This window comes from Octodon degus, unplaced genomic scaffold, assembly GCF_000260255.1.
Source record: "Octodon degus isolate 3935 unplaced genomic scaffold, OctDeg1.0 scaffold00209, whole genome shotgun sequence".
In the NCBI taxonomy this organism is placed as follows: Eukaryota; Metazoa; Chordata; class Mammalia; order Rodentia; family Octodontidae; genus Octodon; species Octodon degus.
In genome coordinates this window covers 2,415,281-2,441,801 of record NW_004524785.1, presented here as the reverse complement: position 1 = coordinate 2,441,801, position 26,521 = coordinate 2,415,281, and the positions used below count along the sequence as shown (strand labels likewise).

Genomic DNA, 26,521 nt, shown 5'->3' with positions numbered 1-26,521 from the left:
CCGCTGTTCCCCCGGATAATTATGTGGTGACCAGCCATGCAGCTCAGAACCTAATGCCAGTGATAGAAGATGACCTTTACAGATCTGATGACTTCTCACTCAAAGGATGCCTCTGATAGCCCAGATCAACTTAAGACCCAGCTTCTGCTGGTCTGTGGACAGAAGTCAGCAGCTGGCCTCGGAAATACTTAGTGGCTGATGCCTTCCAGTTGTGGGGAGATGGCAGGTTTACAATGAATTTGACACAAGTTCCTCCCACCACCTGCCTGAGTTAACACCAGTGATGTGAATCATGAAAGGCCAAGCGCATGCCTACGACAGCCTGTGAGAACAGTCCTCCAGCACCATGGCTTGGGCTGCTGCCTGGGGGGTTGGAAACTGTATGTTCTTGACATGTTATTTACCGTACAAACCAGCTATAGCTTTTCTACTGGCTGAGAATGAGAAAGGAGGAGGCATGAGGCAAACATCTGAGTCAAAGACCTTGGGCCTTGACCTTCTGTGATTGGTCAGCAATCCACCGTTACATGGCACATTATTCCGGCAGAGAAGCTTCTGTACCTCTGGGTGGAAGACACCGGAGGAGATGGGGGTGAAATAGACTATTTTAAGTCCATGATTACCTTTATGGTCCTGAAGTTCACCTGTCCCTGTATTTCTCTTGGAGGCAGACGGTGCCATTTTTATTTTTCACTGCTGTACACAAAATACTGATGACTTAGCACACAGGGGAAACTGCAAGGGTTCCTAGGCTGGGTGGTTAGATGAACTAATAAATACCTGAATTTGCTAACTGTTGATAATTGGGGAAAATGGCCTAAGGTATATGTCATGGTAAGGCAGCCTGTCCCTATGATAAGGATTAGAAATTATTTTTGTTTTACCACCATATGACAAACAGTTCTATTCTATGATGGCTTCTGCTTTCCACTCCTGCTCTGCAGAGAACAACCTAACCTGCAGGGCTGGTTCCTCTGCTCAGAAAACGTGGAGCAGCATTTCATACTCTCCCCTATAGGTGTATGAACAGCAGAGAGAGCAGCTTTGGGGTCATCAAGCAAAGCACTCTGTGAGTCATAAGGGCTTGCAGGCGACATTCAGGGAGCATGTACATTTTCCTAAGGCACTGCTTCATAAATTCTAGTCATTCGTTCATTCGTTCATTCGTTCATTCGTTCATTCATTCATTCATTCATTCATTCATTCATTCATTATTCACGGAGACAGGGTCTGGCTAAGTAGCCCAGGCACTGCTTCATAAATTAGAGTCGTTCGTTCATTCATTCATTCATTCATTCATTCATTCATTCATTCATTCATTCACGGAGACAGGGTCTAGCTAAGTAGCCCAGGCTGGCCTCCAGCCTGTGGCAACCCTCTTGTCTCAGCTTCTCCAGCTCTTCCATTACAGGCATGTACCACACACCTAGCAATTTTTAATCAAGTCTACAAAAGCTTATGACCCCAAATGATTCTGAGAACAATTCAGTGAACCAAGATGCCACTGACTGTATGGGAAAGTAGCATTTTTCTAAGTAATTTCTGACAGTGGGGAGGTTGGATGCATAGTGAAGAAGGAAGAGACCATCAGTAAAATAAAAAAGAACTACATCTGCTCATTGGAACCTAATGCCAGTGATAGAAGATGACCTTTACAGATCTGATGGCTTCTCGCTCAAAGGATGCCCCTGATAGCCCAGATCAACTCAAGCAGAACTTGGGATGAGGTTGTTCCATCAAATACCAAACCAAAGAGGATTCACTACTGGAGGCCCAGGGAACTTCATCAGTGCCTAGGTGGGGTCTGCTTAGAGCTGCCATGTATGGGGCACCTCTGGCAAGGACATTAGAGTCAATTAGAAACCTGGTGAAAATGCTCCAAAGCTCATGAACAGACACAAAAGCAAGGCCTCTGTCCATTGCTTTCCCACTAACCGCTGCTCTCAGTGCAGTGACCAGGACCCTCCCACACAGAATACATGCGTCTCCTTACCATTGTCGTCTCCAGAATCCGACTGGAAGGAGCTGAGGGACTGTACTTCAGAGGTGCTGCCTTTGTTACTGCCTGAAAAACAGGTCACTTCTCCGGGGTCATCAGCTCCTTTGTCTTCGTGGACAGCCCAAGAGAAAGCAGAAATGATACTGGTTACCTTATGCATATTTTAAGTCCTGTTTCTCCCTTCTCCAACCTACTTCAGGGCTCTTTCATTTGCTTAGAGAAAATAACAGCTCCACAGTAGAAAATTGATTGTGCCATCGGGGGCAAAGGTCTGTCAATCAAATGATTTACATTATGGATTTGAAACCCTTAACCTGTAGTAAATGAGCTTCCAGCTAGCTGACAGCTGAAAGGAGCTGCTCCCTTCTCAAAGGGAGTGGCGATGAGAGGAGTGAGAATGAAGTGGCTGCACTGCGCTTTGCCATTTTGACTTAATTCACATCATTTACATGAACTGATGTGGTGTCAACACCAGGTTAAACGAGATTACTTTTAAAATAGGGGTATAAATATTTTATAGGTGAGCACGAATGCCGTCACACTTATTCCAGTCTCCATCTGTGGGGAGCGAGTGGAGTCTGCAGCTCTGCCTTCTAGAGGGCAGTGTGGCATCATTTTTGGGAATGATGTTGTGCGTCCAGTGTCTAGCAGGAGGTCAGTTAGTGGAGCGAATATGCCCTCAGCCTCGGACTTCTTCCCTCATTACAAAGAGCTCCTGAATAGCACCCTCCTCCACACACACAGCACCTCATGTGACCGGGGCTACTTCTTTGTATCTGATGAACTAAAGAAGCACTAAGCAACTCAGCATCTTGGGGTTGTCAAGTGCAAAATGAATTAGCTGCGTACAGATTGTTTTGCCGGCTACCTCTGCCTTGCTTAAAGGGGGAAATGTATTCAATAAAACCCAACAATGCTTTGGGGGCAAGTGTGAGAGCTTTGGCCTGAGGTAGGTCCCAGAAATAAAGCTGTCACATCAGGAAGTGCTGGCAGAAAATGACCACTACGAAAAGCTGTAAATCATCACATACTCAAGGGTACAAACAGGCACAGGGTTGTGAGTAGGGTAACAGTTCTTGCTCATGGCCACAAAACTCACTGTTTCCCCCCAGAAAGGGCAGAATTAGGAGGAGCTGTCTCTGCATCTGCCGTCAGGTACTGAACGCACGAGAAAATGATGAGTTGGACAAACAAATGACGTAAGTGGGGAGAGGCACCCGGGGGGAAATTCACCTTCCATCAGTCCCACCACAAAATCAGATGATGAGCCTCAGCAAGCGCAAGGTGCACATAAGCTTAGCCCTGAATACCAGGAAGAAAAGGCAAACAGTTCAGCCTGGTGGACACAGCGCCATGCATGAAAATCCCCACTCCTCCTCCACTTTTTCCAAACTCTTTTATGCCACTGCTAAAAAAAAGAAGAACCACCTAATTAGCTTGTGGGTTGGCAACAGTGTAGTAAAGCCCAACTTTACAGACAATTTAAGAGTAGATATGTATTTGTGGTTTAAATCCAAGGGCAACTACTTAGAATATGAATGTGTCTACAGAAAGAATCAGCAGATGGCATGTCGGGCAGCAATGGAACAAAAAGACCTCATCCTTGGCCCTCCTCACTCAGCAAAACATCCTTATTTCCTTCTCCCTTTTTCCTGCCCAAGTTTCCAAGCAGAGTGCTTGTAAGAGCACAGGCTGATGAGATAGCTCAGCGGACTAAAGCACCTGCTTAGGCAAGCTTGGGCAAGTACAGGGACTGGACCGCTTTCAATCCCCAGCACCACATGCCCCGCCATCCCCACCAGGGTGGGTTGAGCTGGCCACCACAAAAAAAAAAAAAAAAAAAAAAAAAAAAAAAGCACAAGCTGTGACACATACTCTTCCCTTGGCTAATTATGAGCGTTCAGCAAGCTATTTTACCTATTCAAGCCTGTTTTCTCCTCCATGAACTGCTGGCCTGATTAGCCTCTCCCATATGGTACACCATCACCCAGCTGTGACACTGCACGAGTATGCAGTGCAGCACAACATGGATTTACCCTTGCATTCTCAACAAATCTCTTTGTCCTTAACCCTGGCATCTGCGGCTTCTACCTCCAGGGCTCCACTAAGGAGCTCTTGAGATTCTAAGAACCTTTTCGATATTGAGCTCAGCAAATCACGTAGAATCTCTGGTGCCTTTTACAGTGCACTACACTGCTGACCTTAGCGATACTCGCTATTGTCTTTACCACAGCAAGTCTCTCCTTTTTGGTCATTGGTAAGTATGGCTGACTCCCTTCTCGGTTCCTCCCTTTTTGCCTCTCGCCCACACATGGGAATCTTTGGAAGCTGGTTTCACTCCCCTTTGTTTACTCCTGCTTTTTAGTGAGGAGTCTACTCCTGCACAGCTGACCACGCTGAGTGCAGACAATGGCCACACTTTTACCGCTAGGCCCCGCTGCACTCTCTGAACACCTTTGATAACCCCACATCCATCCCGTACACTGCTGTAGCTACTTCCTGCTTGCAAAGGGCCCTAGTGAATAATTTCCCACTGAAATCTTACTTGCACTTAGAAATACCACTGGAGTACTCCCTTTATCCATGAAGTCACTTTTTTCCCCTGGCATGAACATGCTCTTTAGGTCCACTCCAAACTCCCCTTGCCTTCCTGTCCCATCATGCATCACAGTACTGCCACCACAGCCTTTGAAGCTTGAAAAGTCACAGGTTAGAGTGGGCCCTGGCTCAGCCTCACTCGCGCTGACGCGAGGGCAGAGAAAACCATCTCCATTCCTTACCCAGAAGCTCACAGAGGCCACGTGACTGCTTTCTTCCCTTTGCAAACTATGCAGCCTGTTCTTCGGGGCAGCCACTTACCTGCTCTGAAGCCTGCACTGCTACTGCTGCTGAAATGCACAGCCCGTGCCCTGGTGCTCCCCAGGCTCTGGCTACCCTCACCTCCTCTGTGCTTTTCACACCGTATCCCTTCCCCCCTGGGCCTTTGCACCTAGGGCCTGTCCCTGAGCCTTGAGTCCTGTCCCAAGAGGTCAGACAGAGAGGGGAACTACCTGGCCTGAATCACTTTTCCTGCCTTGTGGGCCACCTGGTCTCATGGATTCTGCATCACAGCCAACCACCAACTTTCTTTTGTTCTGGTCATGAGGGTCCCTCTCAGCTGGGGGCCCGCCTGTCTGTAGACCCTTTTACCTGCCTCGTCTAACTCAAGTTCCCTGGGTTTCCTTCACGTGTTCACATCAAGACTAGAAACACTCCCTTCATCCTTTCCAGAGTTCATGCCCATCACCTACACGGCTATGCTGCTCCTGCTGGAGCCGCGGGGCCCTGTTGAGACAGGTTACTCTCTCTAAGCCTCACTTCCTAGTCTGTGGATGGAGTCAGAACCATGCTAGTTTCTTAGGGTGGTTATGAAGACTCCATGTGGCACATGCCAGTGCAAAACCCAGTGCCTCGTGCTCCTCTCTCTCCGCCAGATTTCCTCCCACAGCCGTGGTCCCCGATCCGCTGCTCCTACTCACTCTCAGTTCCCGCATCCCAGCCGTTCTTCCGGATGGAGTCACAGTCCGAGCGGCAGGGCGACACGGCTGGGAGGTTGGGGGCCACGCTGCACACCACCACGCCCCGCCGGGCGGTCAGGATGCGTGGGGACTCAGGGTGGAATGTGCTCATCTCCTGGTGCTCGCCACCCAGTCCGTCCACGAGCTTGTCCAGGTTGCTCCTGGAGTCACTCTGGAAGCAGGGCGTGTAGGCCATGGGGCGCACGGGCACCTGCGGGGGCCCCACCTCCTGGTAGACGTTGCGGACTGTGCCCCCACGCAGGCTGCGGAAGGGGATGCCATTGCTCTTGTGCAGCAGCGCGGCCGTGGCGGGGTCCTGCACCAGCGTGACGTCGTTGCGGGAGTAGTGCTTGCGGAAGACCTTCTTGCGGAAGACCACGAAGAGCACCACCAGGATGAGGATGATGCAGAGCACTGCAGCGATGCCCACCAGCTCCTCCTTGCCCACGTAGGCGTGGCCCGCCTGGATGTTGGGCACCACCACCGGCCGCAGCCCGCAGAGCTGGCCCACGTAGCCGGGCGTGCAGTTGCACAGGAAGGAGCCAAACACGTTCACGCACGCACCCCCGTTCTCGCACTCCTCCCGCTCGCACTCGTTGACGTCCTCCTCACACCTTCAGGGAGAGAAGAGAGATGCCCTCCCCAGGTCAGGGCCGGCGGGCACCACCAGGAGGGCAGGGTGCAGGGAAGGGACCTTCAAGGGAGGGAGGAGGATGCATCAGGGGAGGCGGTGACGCGCGATGAGTGTGCGTGCGCATGCGGGCAGTGTTGCGTGTCTTATGCGTGCGTGCGTGCGTGCGTGCGTGCAGACTCAGGTGTTTCTGCGGCGCTCGAGGCAACACGCAGCCTTTTCTAGGTCTTTACCCCCTATTGGGTGGGGAGAAGAAAGTGTGGAGAGGAAAGAAAGAAGAGCGGCGATACAAAAAGTAACACGTTTCCAAATCTCAGGAGCCAGGTGTGCGTCCGAATTTAAAATTGTGCAATTGCAAAAAGAACACGTAGCGCGTATCTTTCACGTTATTTAGTAAACTACTCCTGACCTGCAGTGGAACTGGTGCTAGCCCGGCCCCAGCATCAGACGCACCATTGTTTCTGCATGGAAACGTCTGGAGGAAGGAGCCTCAGAGCAGTTCTGGGCAGGTTTTGCCGCTAAATTAGTTTGCCAGGAATACATACCAAGCCAGAGCTTGTGAGATTGCGGATAGAGCTGCGTGCCCATTTTCGAGGTTTGTATTTATTTATTTATTTATTTATTTATGTATTTGAGAGAAAGAGGATTTGGGTTCTAATATTTTCCTTTAGTTGTCACAATGACCTTGGCCCCTCTGGGAAGCTGGGAGCTCCAAAGCTAGGCAGGGGGTGGAGAGCTACGTAGCTTCTATGCTTCTGAGCATTGGATTCTGTGCTTATGTTAATGTTTAGTGCTAATGCTGATTAGAAGGGCAAGAATGACTAAAACATTCTAATAAAAATGATTAATTTTATTCCCTTTAAAGGAATCCCTGACTCCTTTTGTGTATACTAATTAGAAGATAGGCAAGTCTTTATTCTTTCTGACTCTAACACTCCCCGAAAGCACTCTTTTTCCTTCTTTACTTTTCTTTACTTTAGCAGTTGTTCTGATATGTTCATTTAAAAAGCCCAGTCACCTACCTTTTTGGTAATACCCCTTTTAAAATGTAGTCAAACGGCCCTAATTTGAACAGATTGAGGCCAGGTCAGCCGGAAATTAGTTAGAATCACAAAGTATTTAAAAATAAATGCAGCTTTATTACTTTAAATTACATCCAGCAATTCAAAGTCGGCTAAGTATTTCCTGGTAAAGTCCTCAGGAGATTTGCTCTAATGAATACATGAGACTGATCTGTAATTGGAGTATCACTTGCTTGAGATTACAGATCTATCTATCTCTACTTCTAAAATGATCAAGGATGGTTGAAAGTGACATTTTACTAACAATTTAAAACATCCTTTTTCCATTTGGCTAACACTTTAATTTCACTCATTTCTTGGAAGAAAAAAAGGCTTGCAAAGGTAAGGTAAGGTTTAGTTTCTCAGAACGATTATGAAACAGTAGGCAGTAGAGTCCAGTTAATGAAGCCTGGGTTGTATATTTGCCTTAGAATTATACTAGTAATATTAGGTGGCATTGAGGACTTTGTTTGAAACAGAATAAAAGTGCAAATTATCTATAACCATGGTACCAGATTTAATCCTGATTAACATTTTAGTCCCTTGTAAGAATTCTTTATATAGTGCTGTGTTGGTTGCATCCGTGGTAAACATTTAGTCCCTATGAATTGCCTATCACTTTATTAGCTTAGCAACCGACAGCAGTGCAGAGAGAGGCCATAACGCAGTTCGACTTACGTGACTCCCGTGAGCCCGGCTTTACAGCTGCAGATGAAAGTGTTTCCTATCGGGTCACAAGTTCCTCCATTCCGGCAGGGGTTTGGGAAGCAGGCTGTGATCTCGGATTCACAGTTTCTCCCGGTGAACTGTGAGAGACAGGTACACTGATAGCCTGGGGAGACAGAGGGCCTCGTGAGCTGTGGATGCCACTGGTGGCGCGGCATGTTTGGATGCAGCCGTAACCTGTCCTGTTGGTTTTCTGCTGAACCATATCTTATGCAGAGTCCAAATTCCAAAGATGATGAGCATATTAGTAATTGGAATATAGGTTGCCACAAAAATGCCAAGTTACAATTTGAGTTCCTGACCAGTTGACAAAATCCACCTAATTAACCACATAATGAATGCTACCGAGTTTGTAAAGACATGCAAGGGATAGACTCCAAGAGCAGACACCAAGATAGGGGAAAGACCCTTTCTGTACCATGTGGCCACTGTAAATAGCAGTGGGAATAGTGTCTCATGGGTACCACGCTCCCTTCTCCTGTGCCCTCCTATCCCTGTGTCCTTTCTCCTTAGCTAAGAATGGAAACCCCAAAACTCAGGTGAAATTTAGACTGATGTCCCCACTTGATAATTGGGGAATTCCAGCCTTCGCGTAGCTCCCCTATTCAAATCCTGAGTTTTGTATCATTTTTACTTTCATTATTCCGAAGCCTATCATGCAGAAATAGGTACTAACATTCTCACTACAGAGAACATTAAATATCAGATGATGTAAGATTCTAAGAGGAAGCAGTATTCTTTTCTTATTCCATGTTCATAAAAACCCCTAAGATTCATTGTTTTTGTTTGTCCTTGTTCGAGTTATACCTGAATATGGTGAACAAATAAAGTTTAATTTTGAAAAATACATCATTTTTCACTTTCTTATACCTTGGCGTCCTTTTAGTATGTCAGCATTTCCTACTGTGAAATTTTGCTCTTTTGTGCTTATGTCATTTTGTGCATGCTTATTTCAGACGTAGGCATTTTCTGTTGGCTTTCTACTACATATATTTTATTTCAAACCTTCAGCTTCACCACAAATTGGTACTTTTTTGATGCCCCTACCTCCCTGTAGATCATACTATTGAAATTTTGGTTAAATTAGTAATCAGGGCTGGTGATATTAAAATGTATTATGTACATGTATCAAATGTCCAAGATGAATGTAATCATTAGTACTGGAAACATGATCTAATAAAAAATACATTAAAAGGAATTCATGTTTGCTTTATTGTAATTAACATGAAATAGTATTTACTGCTAAGATATATAGTGAAGTATGATTTATATTTATGCACCATTTCTTGTTTTCCCTGGAGTTAAGCATTATTGTTTTGAACTGCTCACTTCCAAATACTGCTAATTGAACTCCAAACTTTCCATCGGCTAGCTCTCTCTGGTTGAGTTACCATAGTGATCTGTATTTCTAGCCCCTTGGAGAAGTCTGTCCTGAAACCTGTATCTGATAATCTTTTGTTAATTCTGTTTTACTGGTGAATCCTGCTATATTATGTAACTTTCAAGTTAGAGGATTTCCTCATTGGTTAGCAAATCCTCATTCACAAGCTCATAATGAAGAGACAATAAAACATTGGAACCTGATGGGAAATTCTGAACATATGTGTAGGCCTTATTAAGGGAGAAACAAGTACCTTGAGGTTGGTCAGTTTCTCTAGAAATCACTCATCATCTGCCTAGCACAGGAGAAGGTGTGGAGCCTCACCACGGAGGCCTTGGGTAGTGGGGGAAGAGGGAGGTTGTGAACCAGCCTGCAGCGGGCAACCGTATTTTCTTTAGCCCCTGTGTGCACACACAGTGCCAGGTGCTCACCAGCCCTGAGATCCTGCATTGCAATAGCACCTGCAGGCTCTGTCGGGGAGGAGGAGGAGGAAGAAGAAGAGGAGGTAGAGGAAGAGGAGTAGGAGGAAGTGGAAGAGGAAGGGGAGGAAGAAGAGGAGGAGAAGGTGGAGCCATTAACTGGCTGCACAAAGGGAAGCAGAAAATCCAGATCCATTCTGCCTGCCTCCTGAACAGGCTTTCTGCCAATGCTTATGTGAAGCCTCGTATGGATTTAAGGGAGTGCCTAAAGTTGTCGGAAACTTGGTCCCCATTATGGAGATGTGAAGAGGGTGTTGAACTTTTATGATGTGAGGCATAGTGTGATGTTGGGCCATGAAGACATGGGATGAATGCTCCCGTGGGACTCCAGCTGCACTCGGATTTTTCTCTAGTCATGTGGTCTCCCTCCTCTCTTCTCTCTCTCTCTCTCTCTCTCTCTCTCTCTCTCTCTCTCTCTCTCTGTTGGTCTGTCTGCCTCTGTTTCTCCTCGATCTCCCTCCGTCCCTATCTCTCCGCCTCTCCCTCCCAGTCTTTCTGTCTCATGTTCCTAATGTGTCTCTGCCCTGAGATATTCACCAGATCAGAGCCAGCACTGACACTGTTCTCTTAGACCTCCAGAAAAGGAAACAAACTAACACAAAAACCTTCTATTTCCCTCTCTTTAGAAGAGAGGGATGCTTCCAATCCCTGAGTCTTGAGGTTTCTGCTCCTGGCTTGGTTTGTCTTCTGCCAGTGTGAATTCAGCTCTCCTGCAGCCTCTTTTCTTTCTCCCTCTTCTTCTCTCCCCTCCTCTCCCCTGCTTCTGTCTTCCATTTCCAAACTTTTATCGGTGCTGCATCTTTTCCAATTCTCTCTTTTTAAGACTTACAACTTATTTAAAATCCTTTTACTTCTATGATTGTGGGGTTGTGATAGCAAGTGACCACCAGTGAGGGCTTCCTTCTTCCTAAAAATCTTTGTAAATACTATAAAGAACCTTTCTCACTCTTACAGAGCTCTTGGGATGAGTGGTTAGTGACTGATACTTGGACTTTATATATTGATTGTTATACATGTAAGATGGTAAAAATCTATATATTGAAACAGCATGTACAGTGCTCTCACGGATATTTTACTGAATTCACAGTCTTGATACAAATGGTCCAAAATGCCAGCCAGAATGCTGAAGGCAGGAGGCAGCAAGAGGAAGTATGGTTGCTGCAAATTATGCTGATTGAGGCTTTCACCCCAAATTTGGGAAGTTGGTCACTGTAATGGAACTTAGAATGGGTGAAAGCAGCTGGGTTTGGGGCAGTGTCTCCTTACATGACATCTGGCCATTCGTGATCAGAATGATGTGTCGCTTAAAGATGCAGTAATGTGTTAGGGAGAATTAGATTCTTTTTATTTATTTATTTATTTTTTTTAGACTAAGGGGAAGGTGGAGCAGCCATGGCATAAGAATGTGGAATGTACATCCATGCTGAGGCAGGAAGGAAGTTAGGAAGGAGCTAAGACAAGGTGAATAAACTCCTCAGCTTTGATCTGCCAGGTCGCTGGCAATTTCTCAAATAAAATTCAACCAGAGGCAGCTGGAGTCTGGGGAGGGACAAATATGGGCTATCTGAAAATAGGGTCCTGTCCTCTGAGTTACTGTCACGCAAACTGAATTCTACCATGGGATATACAGCTAACTTCGTATCTCAGGGCCGAGAAACAATTTGATGTCTCTGCTTTGATGAATCAGAATTTAAAATAAGACACTCCCTCTAATGTGCTATTTTACTCATGTATATTTTCCTTCTGCATTTTGTCACTTTCAGTATCACTTGTGTGACATCCAATACAGCCTGATAGAGCGGGTGGTTTGAGCGATTAACATGTCCACACTGACCAAGTGCGGGAGTAATGGTGTTCGTGTGTCGGCGGCTGCTCCCAGCGGGGCATGGAAGAGGGAGATGACTGCGAGCTACTCAGGAATTTGGCAGGTTGGGTGCTAGACCACCAGCAGCTTGACACCAGACGCTGTTGGTGTTTACACTGCAGAAATCAGCAAGCCCTATACAACAGGGCTTTTGTTTTAGACAGCAGCCTTACCAGTATGTTCTTGGAATAGGGACTATGGCAGGTTATGAGGATATAAAGATAAAAGAACACAATCTGCAAACCTCTCGTAGATGAGGAAACCAAGGATCAGAGACGCTGGTTACATACCTATAATTGCTAGACTGGTTTGGGCCTGAGCTCTTGCAGTCTGCCTCTAGAGTTCTGAGTGGTGCAGTGTTGTCCTGAACTGTTTTGCTAACCACCACATGCATTCACTCCTTGTCTGTCTAGACTTCTCCACTGTCAGAAAGAGGCAGATTCTAGAATGTGCTCTTCTCAAGGGCAAAGGAGCAGAGGGCTTTTGAAACAAATCTGCTTCTAAAACGTTAAATTTGGAGGAGTTCTAAATGCTACTACAATGAAAAGGAAGAGTGATAGGATTTTTTAAAAAAGTAATTAGGTTTTTTTTTAATGGAGAAAGAATATCATTTGTTTGGCCTCCATATAAGGCTTGTTTATCAAAATTAGCCTGTTCTCATAAAATATTACTTATTTCATTATTTTGTGATGGGTCCTATTTTTATTGGTTTTTTAAATGTATTTAGTACAGAGTCTACAGGGTCTCACTACACAGATCAGACTCACAGTGATCCTGTTGTTTTCAGCCTCCCAAGAGCTGGGATTACAGGTGCGCACAACCACGCCCAGTCTCAACTGCCGTCGCAGTGTGCCACTGGGAGTGGGGCCGGCACTGTGCACCAGGGATTGAACCCTGGCTGCTGTGCTGTACCTAAGCAGGTGCTTTAGTCCGCTGAGCTATCTGGCTGGCCCTTGTGATGGGCCCTGTTATGAATATCTTTATAATATCAGTAGGTCTGCCATAGTGATACAAAGTGGTCAAATTCTTTACTGTTTCACAATTGCTCTCAGTCAATCTGTGAAGGACTCAGTAATTGTACAAAGCATAAAGAAGAGGCCCCACTAACATCTCTACTTCACGCACTGTTAGAGAAGTTAAACGGTTTGGTTAAGAACACACAATTAGTAAGTGCCTGAGTTTGAACTTGAAGCCAGACCCCTGATGCTCAGGTCTTTTTGTAGAAGACCACTCTGGCCTTAGAACTTGTCACTGAGTCAGAGAGCTTTATTTGCTAGGGACAAGAAGGCGGGAGTTGCAGGTTTTTCTCCACACCGTTCCACAAAGTAGAGGAAAAGTGGTAAGAAGGACAATATTAGACATTCCTGGGAGCCCAATAATCATCAAAGCAATGAAGTGAACAGCATAATCATGTTCCTGCATGCCCCACACTTCACCATGTGTGGCTGTCACACACGAAGGGGAGAGAATTCCAGGAACTTTCCAGTCATTATTTGATCACAAATAGTATTTATAAAAGACAGATAAATTCTTTGGATAAGCCCATAACCTTAATGAAAATAGTATTTATTGAGTACATTTTTCTTGTTGGGTGTGAGACTATCAAAAATCATAACTACAACAATATCTTTTGTGATAGAGAAAGTTCTAGCAACTTTCCATACATTGTATCACATATAATTCTTGTAACAATTCTAGGGCATAAGTACTGTTATCATAGCTATTTTATAAATGAGGAAACAGAGGCTTATATAAAATGGGTCTCTTGGGGCTGGCCTGATAGCTCAGCAGACTGATATGCCTGCTTAGGCAAAGCTCAGTGGCTGGGGTTTGATCTCTGGTGTGCTGTGCCAGGCCTGCTTGTGGGGCACGCTGAGATGGTGATTAAGACTGGGCATGGTGGTATGCACCTGTAATCCCAGCACATGGGAGGCGGAAAACAGGAGGATCACTACAAGTCCAATCTACATAGTGAGACCCTGTAGACCCTGTCCTAAATACAGAAAAATAAAACAAATGCAGAAAAATAAAATACAGAAAACTAAAACAAAACAAAATAAAATATAAAAAAATGGGATTTTATAAAAAAAAGGTTATCTATGCCAAAAAGTGGCAGATGTATGCATTATAGCAGGCCTCGGATTTTAAAAAAGGAAATGATCCTTCTAGCGCTGATATACATGTATAAAAACAGTCATAGCTTTTCCCCCTGAAATCTTGGCAAAATGATAAGTATATTTTTAAGTCTTGCCTCAAAGTTATGTTCCTGTTTACCATCCATCTAGTTATAGCAGATGCAGATGGTTTTCAAATCTGCACCCAGGCAAACTTAAAATGCCTCTGCTTTCCTTGCTCAAGAAAGAATGTTACAAGAACTATTACATGCAAAAATAGAAATAGAATTTGAAATGATAAAGTGAACTTGGGCTATGTCGGCAAATAATCAAGATCATTTCGATCTTACTGCCTTGACTTTGAAGTCATCTTCTGACTTGATTATCCCGGTAAAGGCCTTCACCTTCTGGCATGCTCGCTGATGTGGGTGAGCATTATTCTGATCCACTTGGTCCTCTGATAAGGGAATATTTGCCTGCTGTACCAAGGTAGAAATAATGACAAATGGGCAGCAAGTCAGCATCAACTACTGTGCCTGGTGAATTGTGGATCTCACTTGCACTTCCCAGGACTTACAGGACTTAGGAGGCATCTGTGAGGGGGGCTGAGGCCCTGAGCTCAGTGTGATCATGGCTTGGGTGCCTGACTTGCAAGAATTGTCCCTAATGAATGATATCACCAATGTTTGCTTCCTAAGGAGCAACAAGGTGCTTTGTTTCATAAGCCCAAATACAGTGGCATATAAATGGGTTCCTCCTTGTTATAATTTTTATAATTACTTTTTGGTTTTGAAATCAACTTCATCTCTGTGATGAACATAAAACAGATGGAAAGCCATGAGGGAGTTGTATTCTGGCTGTGTTTTTGAGGCTGAAAACTGGGAAATGTGTACGCCTTGGTCCATGTAAATCTCCACCAGTGTGAGAAATCTGGGGATACATCTTCTCCGGAGGAGCTGTCACAGCAGGGGGAGCTGGGCTGCTAAATGTGGCCTCAGTCCTAGTCACCATTGCAGCTTCCAGTCATTATGACCTTTCTTTTACACCAAGCAGGGTACATTCAATGCTTTTAAACCTTGTAAAATAAAAACCTTTGAAGGTGAGAACTAGAACTTTCCCTAGGAAATCTGGCTCACCTTTCATATATTGTATATTGAGCCAGGCCTTTTAATATTTTCTTTGAGTATCTCAAAGCCTTTAATGTGTTGGGAACACTGGGCACACAGTAAATTTTCACCTTGTAGTATTTTCCTTTGTGTCTGCACATAACCTACTTTAGGGTTTTGAGTTTTTCAACAAGTGTTCACAATTATTAATGCTCTCACTGTACAGATTTCTTAAAGTGCAAAAGAATAAAAAAATTATGAGTTAACTCAGTATTTAGAAGAAAGTCACACAGACCACAAGACTCACTGAAATTATGCCCAAAGTTTATTCACTGGTGGTCCAGCTGCTCTCCGTGTATCTGCTTCAGGGCCAGAGCAGATGTGGGAACCTCATTCCCTCAAACTATCTGCGAGAGGAGGGAGCCTTTAAAGTGGAATCCATTAGCCAGAGACAGCAGTGGGACTCCGAGCCCAGCACAAATCAGGCACTTCAAATGTGATTGACCAAATTTATCTAGACCCTATGTTGAGGGACATAAAATACCCAACACACACGGCCCAGAGTGGCATAGGCACCTTACTGCCAAAAACACTTCCATGCTCAAAGGTTGGCAACATCCCAGAATGCATTTCTGTAACTTCATAAACAGAACAGTCACAGCTGCTAAGAGAGTGTGCAGACCACATTATTCTTTATCTTTGAAGAGGAACTCAGTGTAACACACGATTCTCAATAGGGGAGTGATAGTTTGTCTTTGTAGTAATAAAAAAAAAATGAAATTTGAATTTGAAAAAAGTACTACACAGCCAGGCATGGTGGCACATACCAGTAATCCCAATACTTGGGAGGCTGAAATAGGGAGACTGCTGTGAGTTCAAGGCCAGCCTAAACTGCACAGTGAGACCCTATCTCCAAAAAAAGTACCATACATATTGATCATGTCACTTTTAATGCCTGAGTGTCCTTGGTCTTTTTACCCCTCCTTGAACTCACTCCTTGGCTTATCTGCAGATGTAATTATTAGAATTCCAGAATGTAAGCCATTCTCAGACTTGTTGGATGTGTGTAGAACATCCTGGAGACTTGTCAGGAATAGGGGTGTGTGAATTCTGTCCGTACAGATTCTGTAGGCTTCGATTCCCCTACTCCTCAACCTTTCTTTCCAGTAAGTTCAGAATTGGCAAATATTGCTTAGTTACCTAATAGAAGGCCCCAATAGAAGATTTCAGCAAATGATGGGATCAAGCAAATAAAGGTTCTTTGTTCATTAAAAATCAAGACACTTCATTAACAAGACCTCACGTGAGCAAGGGCTTCAGAGGATCTTATGTGTCTTAGAGTTTTAGAACCATTTCTACAATCTGAGCAAAACGAACTAGGTTTTCCAGGTTCCAGGACAGTTCAAAGACAGAGAAAGAAATCAGGGCATTAACCATACACCTTGTCAAAATGCGAAGTGACTCAGTGGGCTTGGGGTGGATGGAAGGTACACTGTGCTGACATTTTCAGTGAATCCGATACTACTGGTCCCCAGAAAAGTCTCAGCAGCAAGGATCACAGGCCTGGGAGCTTCACAAACTTGCGTCAGATCCTAACTTCACTACTTTTACCAGCTGTGTGTGTGTGATCTTAAGCTTCTCTGGCTCTGCTGTTTGGGAAAATGAGGATGGATAGCTAGGAGGGAGGAACAGAAATGCTCCCAGAGTTTTGTCGTGAGAATAAATGCTCTACTGTGCAAGCACCTGCACGTTATGCGCTACTATGGGCCAAACGCATGATACAGGTCTAACTAATAATTACTGAACATACTAGGAATGCCTACTGGCCAGAATCTATACTTTTCTTTTCAGGAGGTGGGTATCTAGTAGTACGCAGAACTACGCGAGTGGCTATTTCTGGCCTGGTAGCTGGCTGGCTTGACTTGCTGCCCTACCTCACCAAACTACAGCCTGCTCCCAGCTACGCTTGCTCTAAGCAGGCCTGAGCTGAGAAGGCACGGGGCTGAGCACAACTTATTCAGACACTGGGCACTTCCTGGCTGTTCCCGACTCCCTGGGCCTGGAAGCCCAACGGTCAGAATGGACGCTAGCCATTTCTTCTCCGTGGTGGTTGCTATTTCCAGTTTATGTTTATGAAATACATATAATTTTATGGCATAACCAAGAAAGGGCCTTCCCTCTGTGGTTGACTTATGCAGTCATATTTGTACTCTTATTACAAGTCAGCATTGGGCTCTGACTCCCCTGGCGTCCTCATGGCTTGCTTCTGGGTTGGTCAGGTTATAAGACTGGTCAGAATTGCTGACTCTGTCATTCTAGGCTAGAAGATGTGGCTTCCTTAACCCTCACACCCAGGGTTTGGGGGTGGCTGGAGCAGAATTCTGCTTCTCTACACGAAAAAGCTTGCCTGCTTTAAAGGCTCTGAGTGTTCTGGAACAATGTGCTAGGAGAGCCACAGTTTGAGAATGGCATCTGTGACCAGGACAGCCAGCATTTTTCAGAGGTCAAGGGGGTGATTATGCCACAACGTGTATGCTGGACTTACAGAGCCACCGAGTACAGGGTCCAAATAATGAATTTTTGTCGTGAGTTCTGTCCTAAGCAAGGGATCGCTTCTGAAGCACCTCATTCTGCTTTCTCTCGCTTGCATTTCCTCTTTGAACACTGCCCATGTCCTAGCCTTCTGTCTGGGTGCCCTGGACTGTCTTTCCCTGATTAGACCACTGTGGTGACTAAAGGTGATTCTGAAGGGCATCTTTCATTAGAGTCACTCTTACTGGTCTTTGTAAACAATCACAGCTAAGATTTTTATTTTAAGTTACTCTCTAATTAGCTGTGTTCATAAATATAAATAAGGGCCAAATTGTTGGTTCTTTCTTTTCCTGTTTTTCTCCCCTTCGCTATTTGGTACTAAGGGATTTGCCAATAGCACACCAGGACCTATCAAAAATTCTTCTGATATGAGCAAATAATGGGGGAAAGAAGAGGTTTACTGTCCTCTTTAGAGGACAAGGATTAATCCTTAGAAAAAGGAAGTAACTAGATACCTCCTTATCTATCAGAACTGGAATCCTGTGTGTTTTCTTCCTCAGGGAAGCAGCAGAGATCCTGCTGGATTTCCTTGTGAGTGGTAAGGAGTTTGCTCACACTGGGCTCAGAGCTGCTGTGCATGACAGCCTCAGATTCTGTGTGGAGCCATTGTCCATGTTGCTGTTAAGAAAAGAACCACAGGACTAGGCTTGGGAGTAGCGTTGGTGGGAGTGCTCTTTGTAGACAGTGCATTTGCTGGACAGAGATAGTAGACTTGAAAGAAGACAGTTGTATAGATTGAGATGAAACAAAGATACTTCCTTCATCTTAGGAAAATGTAGTTCCTGTGTACAAAGGGGAGACTTAAGTTGATAAGGGGCCATATCATATTGTAAGAATAAGATCTACTATAAGAAAGACCATCTTATATGCAGAAAATGTATGACGAAGACCCACAGCTTTTTGGTTATAATTTCAGACAGGAGCTGAAGCAAAAAAAAAAGACAAATCACAGGCAAAAGAGAAGGAAGGAAGTTATGGACTGAAGGTGCCATGACAAGGGCTCTTGGCCTGACCAGTTGATCCCAGTGTGCAGCTGCTTCTGTGTGTGCTTATCTTTGCAAAATGACAATAAAATACCAGTGACCAGAAAAGAAGAAGAAAGAAAGACCATCTTGTGAGAAAAAGAATCAACAGGGTTGGCCAAATAGCTTAGCGGATTAAAACACCTGCTTAGGCAGATGCAGGGGCCATGAGTTCGATTCCCTTGGCCTGGTAGGCCAGCTCGCTGAGATGGTGATTGAGACTGGGCGTGGTGGCACATGCCTGTAATCCCAGCACTTGGGAGGCTGTAAACAGGAGGATCACTACAAGTCCAATCTATGCAGTAAGACCTGTACACCCTGTACACCCTGTCCTAAACACACACACACACACACACAAATCAAATTCCAAGCCCAATCATGGAAGAGAACAGGGAGACTACTATATAGGTAAGGTGAGGTCTCCTAGGAAAAGGAATGACAGCATTTTAGACACATAAAAAGTATATGGCAACTAAGTTTTGCTTAGAGACACTACATTTTGGTTAAAGACGCTAAACTCTGGTTAAACAAAGCTTCAAAGAGTAGCAAAAATGCTGCTATCTTTCATATAAGCCATAGTTATTTAATTAACATACCTGTCTCTGAGTGTTTAGCTGAAGGATTTCATTGCAATGAAAAAAAATAAAATGCACACTGAAGAGCAGGATCCCAAGGTCTTTTTCCTTTACTCAGCTGTTATTCTGTTGGAGATAACCCACTGTGGAAGCCCACAGCTCTGCCAGCAAAAACAACATCCAGCCATCGTTAAAAGTATGTTACAATTTGTGGCTGTGTACCCAGGATTTGACATGGAGTGGTGTTCTATTTCAACCCAATTTAATTATATGCTCCCTTTATATATCGTAGATGGCTCACACTAGCAGAATTGTTTTGCCTGCTGAAAAACTGGCCATGACTTGTCATAATGGGCTGGTTTATAGAACCACTGAAGTATAGTTACTGCCCATCATTCGGGAATTATGGTACCATAACAACCCTTTATTTACATATACTGCTGAGACAGTAAAAACAGCAAATAGATTTCTTAAATCGAGACGGCAGAAATTTTCCCCCAGGGCACTTGGCCCTCATTGTGGCAGTAACATATGCAAGTCTAAACAACTTTGGTGTCTGTATTTCGGCAGTGCATCATTTCATGGACAGTTTATAACATTCTAATAATAAAATGGACTCTAAATTTGGAGTTGGGCTTTGCGAACATTAGATGCTAACACGCACAGCAGAATCTCTAAGTGATTTGCGAGGAAGGTTAAAATTTGCTAATCACATTACCGCGGAGTGGCCCTGCAGAAGGGCTGAGGAGACCTTGTCGGCGGGCTGGCCACTGGGAGGTGGCAGCAAGCTTTCAACTGAGCGCCGTGGGGCCTGCTTACCGCACGCCGGACACCACATCTGCGTGAAAGCAGGAATTCTTTTATCGTTACACTCCTGGATCTTAAGTAATCTTGGCTTTTCTTTCCTCAAACAACAGAACTATTTATAGCGCTCTCTATGTGTGTGCGCCTGCGTGCACACAGCTGTCTGTTTCCGTCTGGCCCTCCGTCCTTCATGATGCCTTTGGGAAACATTGCTGGGCCAAAGCATAGCTCCTTCCCCTCCTGAGGATTCACAGAAGTCTCCTTTTCCTTACTCAGTAAAGAACCGTCACTAGGCTTTCAATACACACGCTTCAAAAGCATGCCCCAAATATCTCCATTGTAGTTCTGCTGTCACTCTTTCTTAGCATCTGGTAAAGTCACGTCTGCACCCGTGAACCATTCCAACCAGCGGAAGGGTTCTGCCCTTGAATCTCAGCCAAGACTGCTACTCACATTCTACAACCACCAGCAGGTGGCTCCTGAAGGCACAGCTTAAAAAGGGGTCCTATTAGTCGAAGTCCCTGAAATCTGGGAGGGTGTGAGGTGGACTGGGAGGGACAGAGTGGGGGGTATCTATAGTCTTCTACCCCAGGTCTGGGGAATGCTGCAAATGGGGCTCTACACGAGGAGCCCCTGTAATGGCTAAGCATGAAAGTTCTCCTAGACCAGGAGAGTAAGAGGCTCTGCTAGCACATGAGCGAATGCACTGCACTCCAGGAGAGCTGCCAGGTTGGAAAAGGCTGCGAGGGCGAAGCCTCCTCCAGCCAGCACCCCTCCCTTCCCAGGGCCCAGGGTGCAGGCGCACTCACCCCCTGAAGGCAGGCTGGAGCAGCTGCCTCCGTGCAAACAGGGACTGCGCTGGCACGCGTCGGGGTACAGCACGCAGCCCAGCTTCAGCTCGGTCAGCCCCACGACCTCGGCGAAGCTGCTGCGCTTGTTCTGCAGCGGCAGCTCCTTGTTGTTCAGCACCACCGAGTCCAGGCAGCCCTGGAACCCGCTGAGCACCTGCGTGACCCGCGTGTCGGTCAGGCTGCGAATGTTGTCCGCCTGTACCAGGGCCCCAAAGTAGATGGTGCTCTCGGTGCTCAGTGTCTGGAAGTACAGGGGCGCCCTGCGCCGCTCCACGTAGCTGTCGTCGAGGGACAGGCTCGTGAAATTGCGATTGAGCTCCAGGAAGACCGAGTGCCAGCTCCCGTCGTTGACCGTGCGCCCAGAGATGCCCAAGATTCCGGGGCCACTACCGCAGTCCAGTTGGAACCACAGCTTGCCGTCCACAACCTGTGGGAAGGAACAGCAGAGCCCTCAGAAATTTGCATCTGTCAAGACAGTCCCGAAGCCCGTGAGCCTCACCAGCCCACAAGACTGGCAAAATGCTCCAGATGGACACTGCGCTTGATTCAGTCATAAATCTGCTGTGGTTTGATTTTCAACAACCAGCAGTCCCCTAACTGACATTACCTGCCAAGAAAATGCATGCCTGGCATTTTACAAATTTCCTGTAATGAGGGACCCAAGCTCAGCTTAAGAAATCCACAGTCATACTTAAGAATATTTCTGTTTGTTGAATTTTCAACCTTTAAAAATGTAGCTCAGTGATATATTTAGAAGTGTGTTTACTCTGTGCACCTTTCTCAGACGTTTTCAGCACAGGAATGATGTCTATGAGCCCATGAATATTTAATGGGCATCTACCATGTGGTAAGCTGTATGCCCGTTGCTGTGCAGCAGCTTATCTCTGTCTTCCTGGGCTTACAGTCTAGAAGAGATGACCATCTATAATATATGTATACAGCCCCTGAGTAAGTTTATGGAAGTGCACTGTAGGGGAAGAAAGAGGCCACGCAGAAATACAGATTCCCTATTTCCCAGCACTATGTATATTTTAGATTTTAGAACCTTTCTATATTAAGCATCAGTGTTATTCTTAAGACTGTCTGTTGGTACGCTGCTTATTATCACAGAGTACCCAGGCCTTGGCCATGTGCTTAGCTTAGGTGTATATTTAACAACATCTGGCTCTGCAAGAGGAACTTCTGGTGAGCTGCTTCAGCCATGCAGGTGCTCCTAGACCGTGGGCTAGGGTGCTGCATTGAAGACCTGCTGCTGCTTTCATTGTGTTGATGCAGGCACATCCTCTAACTCTCCCCGGAGACTAACTCCACGGGACATTACACACAGGAGAGAAAGCAAGTGCTAGCGAAGGATGCAGGCCAGCAGCTTCTGGGCAGGGCTTAATCCTCCATGGAGATCCGGCTTCTTTGGCTCCTCTTTGGTACGCCATGTCTACATCATCTCAGGAATGATAGATGGCTTTAGGATCACGGGAATGTGGCTGGGCTCCTGTCTAGCCAAGTTTATATTTGGCCATGAAGGGATTCACAGCCAGAAACTGTAAGACAAAAGCTTCTTTTCTGGCCTGTGTCTATGACCCAGCAGGAAGATCCTTTGGAGGCCAATGTCAGAGCTATAAAAGAAGGGGTGGCTGTCTCTGAGGAACTGTTGGTACAAAGCACAGGCATTTGTGCAGAGAAGAAAGCGAAAAAGAGGAAAAGAAAGAACACGAAAGGACATCTAAGGAGATATAAATATCAACTGAATTCAGAGAAATAGGTCAAAAGAGTCTTTCGGAACGTTTTTACTCATGATCCACTTAGCTGTTATCACAGCCTTACTTATTCTCATAAATAGAAGGTTTCTCTATCCATCTATGTTTCCTCATGTTCCAATGACAACTAATTCATAGGAACCCTCATGTCTGCCTTTCAGACTCCACGGATTTTCTCATCCTGGCATCCTCTAATTTGCACATAAAATTATTCATGTCAGACCACATAAAATATATGTATAAAAAGGCTAAGGGTTTTGAAAACCAGAAACCCCCTAGGAATTTACTAATGCTGAATCTAATTCAGGCTCTGTCAGATATCCCCCAGGTCACTGCTGAGAATGGCTTTGCCCTCTGGATTTGGGTCTGGAGAGTTGAGAGAAGAAATTTGGCTTATTTTATAAAAAAACATACCTAGTACCCAATGGTTGGCCCTGTCCTATATGTGTACTTCGCTGTCATATAAATGTTCAGACATAAAAGAGCCACAGGACTGGAGGCACATTTATTTATTTCCTTTCTAGAAAACTTTCAGAGGTAATCTTATGCAACTGCCTTTGCCTTTTTAATTTTTGTTTGAACAAAATGGACTGAATGGATATTGTAAATCATATGAGAGCACTGGCTCAGCAACAGCTCCTGGATAATATCCATATTTGTATTTCAGTGTAAGTAATAAAATAATCAAATGTGACTTTGGAGACTACCTTCTCCAGCACAGCCCATCTGCTGCTTTGCCCTATGGCTACAAAATGCTGTCCCCAGTCTATCATGCAAAATCTGGTGGTGTGCATGCATCCATCTAAGTTTTGTAAAAGGATGCTCACGTATTACTTGGCCCATTCCTTCTTCCTATATCTACCACTTCCCCTTGGTATAGTTCCAAGTTACAAATTTACCCAGAAGAACTGATACAACTAATGTAACTAAGAAGCAGAAACATCACGTGTGAACCGAGCACTCTTAAGATACCCTATTTTTCTGTTGAAAAAAATATAGCAACATTGCTACATGAATGAAGCTAGATGGTACACATTTCTGACCATTTGACAAAGACTGTTTTCATCTTCATAATTGTAGGACCTTGGAGTGAAGTCTTGTTTATATGATAAAGCACAATGCTTATGCCAAAAGTTATCTTCTGAAAAGTTAATACTGTTTCACATTGTATTGAGAGAAGAGAGAGAGAGAGAGAGAGAGAGAGAGAGAGAGAGAGAGAGAGAGAGAGAGACACAGAGACAGACAGACAGAGACAGACTGAGGATTGTAAAATATGTTTTTGTGATATTTAGCTGTTCTCTGTGTTCAGACTTTAATGATGCTTCTTCTCAAAGGACAAATCTTCTCAAAGGATAAATCTTCTCAGATTGGGATGATCTGTTTTAATAGAAAGTGCACTGTGCATGAAACTGAGAAGAGTCTACGACACTGAAATGATGTGCCGGGCAGGTGACGTTTGGTAATCTGTTCGGTGACAAAAGTCGTTCAGTAAGTATTGCTCTAATTTGATAAAATATTTAGATTTTTGGGGTCATTGGAGATCAGTGATGTGCTCTAACCCAGATGTTCATTGGCTTGGGATAAAAGAAATCAGAGATATAAACAGTCAGTTTTGTAGGAAGGTAGAATTTTGAGTAAAAAGGGTTATTTATGGCATAAAGCCTGACTGCTTCATATCCTGGGTGTGTGGCTCTAGCCAATATAGCATAATTATACAACTTGTAAGAAGATTATTAAATATTCTTTGAAAAGCAGACTTTCAAAAACCCATTTTCCAAAGCTGCTAATAGTAGCTATTTGACACATGTTCAAAAATATATCTTGAAGAAATCGTCAAAAGGGCAAGTGATCAGCCTAGCTTTCAGAATCTCTTCCCTTGATAAATTCCTGTGGTCCTTTGAACCTGTCTGCCTCTGTCATATGCTCAGACCCTCTGTGAGTGGCCATCAGTTGGGAAAATTACAGAGTCTCAGAGCCTTGGTCTACTCAAAAGCAAATGTGAGCCCTGTTACTTCTGAGGAAAAGGATGAGAATCCACAGCATATGGGTATGAAAGTACATTGTAAACTGTAGGGGCTTTATTATTACTTCAAAATGTAATCAGTATCCATTAACACATTGTTCGGTGATACTTTTACATAGATCTTGGAAAGAAATTTTATAGTGAATCCCTGTGATAATCTTTTGGATTATCATGGAGAGATCTGGCCATGCCAAGTGAGTTTCACAGTCCAAGTGAACTTTCCTGAACTTTCTTTCAGACTTGGGGTACCAAGCTGGCCATTCCTAAAAAATCATCAGAATGAGGCAATTCTTCATATGGAAGCTTCCTAAAAGATAAAGGGCCTGATATTTCTAGGTTAATAGCAAGGAATCCTATTCTTTTGCCAGAGTAGAGCCAAAAGACTAACATACAGAAAAGCTGGTTCTCTTGATAATTTCTCTGTATATCCTGTCTAGTGATGTAGCTTGTTTCTTTCACAGGTGTGGGAAGAGTATCCGAATGCACTCTATTTAGCTCGGAGGAAATTCTGTGTTGTGATCTAGGTTCAATTGAAATAGGTCCTCATGACCTAATTTAAAAAAATAGACGGTGTGCTTCCCCTCTCCACTGGCCAGCTAGCTTAATGGTGCTTTGACTTTTCACAAAGCACTTTTCCACATTTAGCTGTGTATGGTAAGCCTCACATCTCTTGGGAGGCAGGGTATTAATGGTGCATATAAGAACAAATGCCTTTTACTGCTTCTGAGACACAGTAGTACTTCTGTCTATGTGCATTTTCATTTTTAAAGGTCTCCATGCAATTTTAACTGTCTTCAAGGGGTACCTGTGACCCCACGGATTATGGCTTTTTTTTTTTTTTTTTTTGCAGAGAACATGCACTGATTGGGAAAATATAAACAACCTAGAGGTGCAATTTAAACAAAGTATTTCAGCTTCATCATTGAACCAAAGTATGAGGCACATACTGTACATAAAGCCAGTGAAATTAAATCTTGCACAAGGCTTCAAATGTTAAGTAAATAGCTTCACATCCCCTAAGTGGACACTGCTGGTGACTGTAAGAGAGTGTCTGCAGTGGTCCAGGACATCTGTGTGCTGTTTTAGGGGAACCCAAGGTATGAAAAGTAAACCTAGAGAACATACAGTGTGAAGGTGATGATTCACATTACAAAGGGACTAATAAGAGGGTCTCTTCAAAGCGTTTAAGAATTTTATGTACGGAGATGGAATTGACACTATTTTCAGTAACATGCTCGTTTCATGACATGCAATGTCCCTTAGGAGCTACAGCTCTCTAGGATAATTCACTGTTCTTTCCCATTCCAAGGGATATGCACATTTTAGACATTTGCCAGTGAAGTGTCAAATTACAAACTTCAATTTAGGAGCAAGCCAATCAGGTCCAAGATTGTTGTCCTCTTTGGCACCCAGCAGAGGTTTGCTAAGAGAAAAGTATCTGCCTCATAAGAATGTTGTCAACCAGCAGCCCCATTTCAGCTTAGAGGAGGAGAGGGAAGTAGCAGTGAGACCTCAGCCACAAGGAGAAGCAGCTTGGAACGGGAAAGTGCTTTCATTACTATTGTACGCTCTCTGCTTCCCAGGGTGATTTCAAAAAATGATCTTCTGCCCTAAGGCAGACTGCTTCAGGGACCAGGAGGGGAAAAAAACCCCCAAAATCTAAGGTTTAAAATTTTTCTTTTACCACAGACACCTGATTTGAATGCATTTTCTTTAACCTGCTGCATCTACAGTGCTTTTCTTTTGAAAACATTGTTTTCTATCCCAAAGCTAAAACTCTTCCAAATGAATAAAGATACCTGCTGACTTACTCTGGCCACCAGGTAATAATAGGCAGCAATACCTGAAGTGGGTAAATAAACCTTTATGTGCCAGTTAAGAGAAATGACTAAAAATAATTATACAGCTGGTTTCTCTTAGTTCATTGAAAAGAAAGGTTTGTGCTTATGTTTTGGACACGATATCATGCCTGTATCTTGTAC

The 26,521-nt window shown here is 44.5% G+C and overlaps 1 protein-coding gene across 1 annotated transcript in view; it reads right to left on the bottom strand.

Annotated features, from left to right (window-relative positions):
- Positions 1-26,521, bottom strand: part of Fat3 (FAT atypical cadherin 3) — a 574,624-nt gene that overhangs the window by 3,308 nt on the left and 544,795 nt on the right. Inside the window, exons 21-24 of the mRNA XM_004644764.2 lie at positions 20,721-21,189; positions 7,927-8,080; positions 5,518-6,170; positions 1,994-2,107 (exon numbers count right to left, since the gene is read on the bottom strand). Coding sequence (XP_004644821.1) covers positions 1,994-2,107; positions 5,518-6,170; positions 7,927-8,080; positions 20,721-21,189 — 1,390 coding nt within the window. The remainder of the gene's footprint in view (positions 1-1,993; positions 2,108-5,517; positions 6,171-7,926; positions 8,081-20,720; positions 21,190-26,521) is intronic.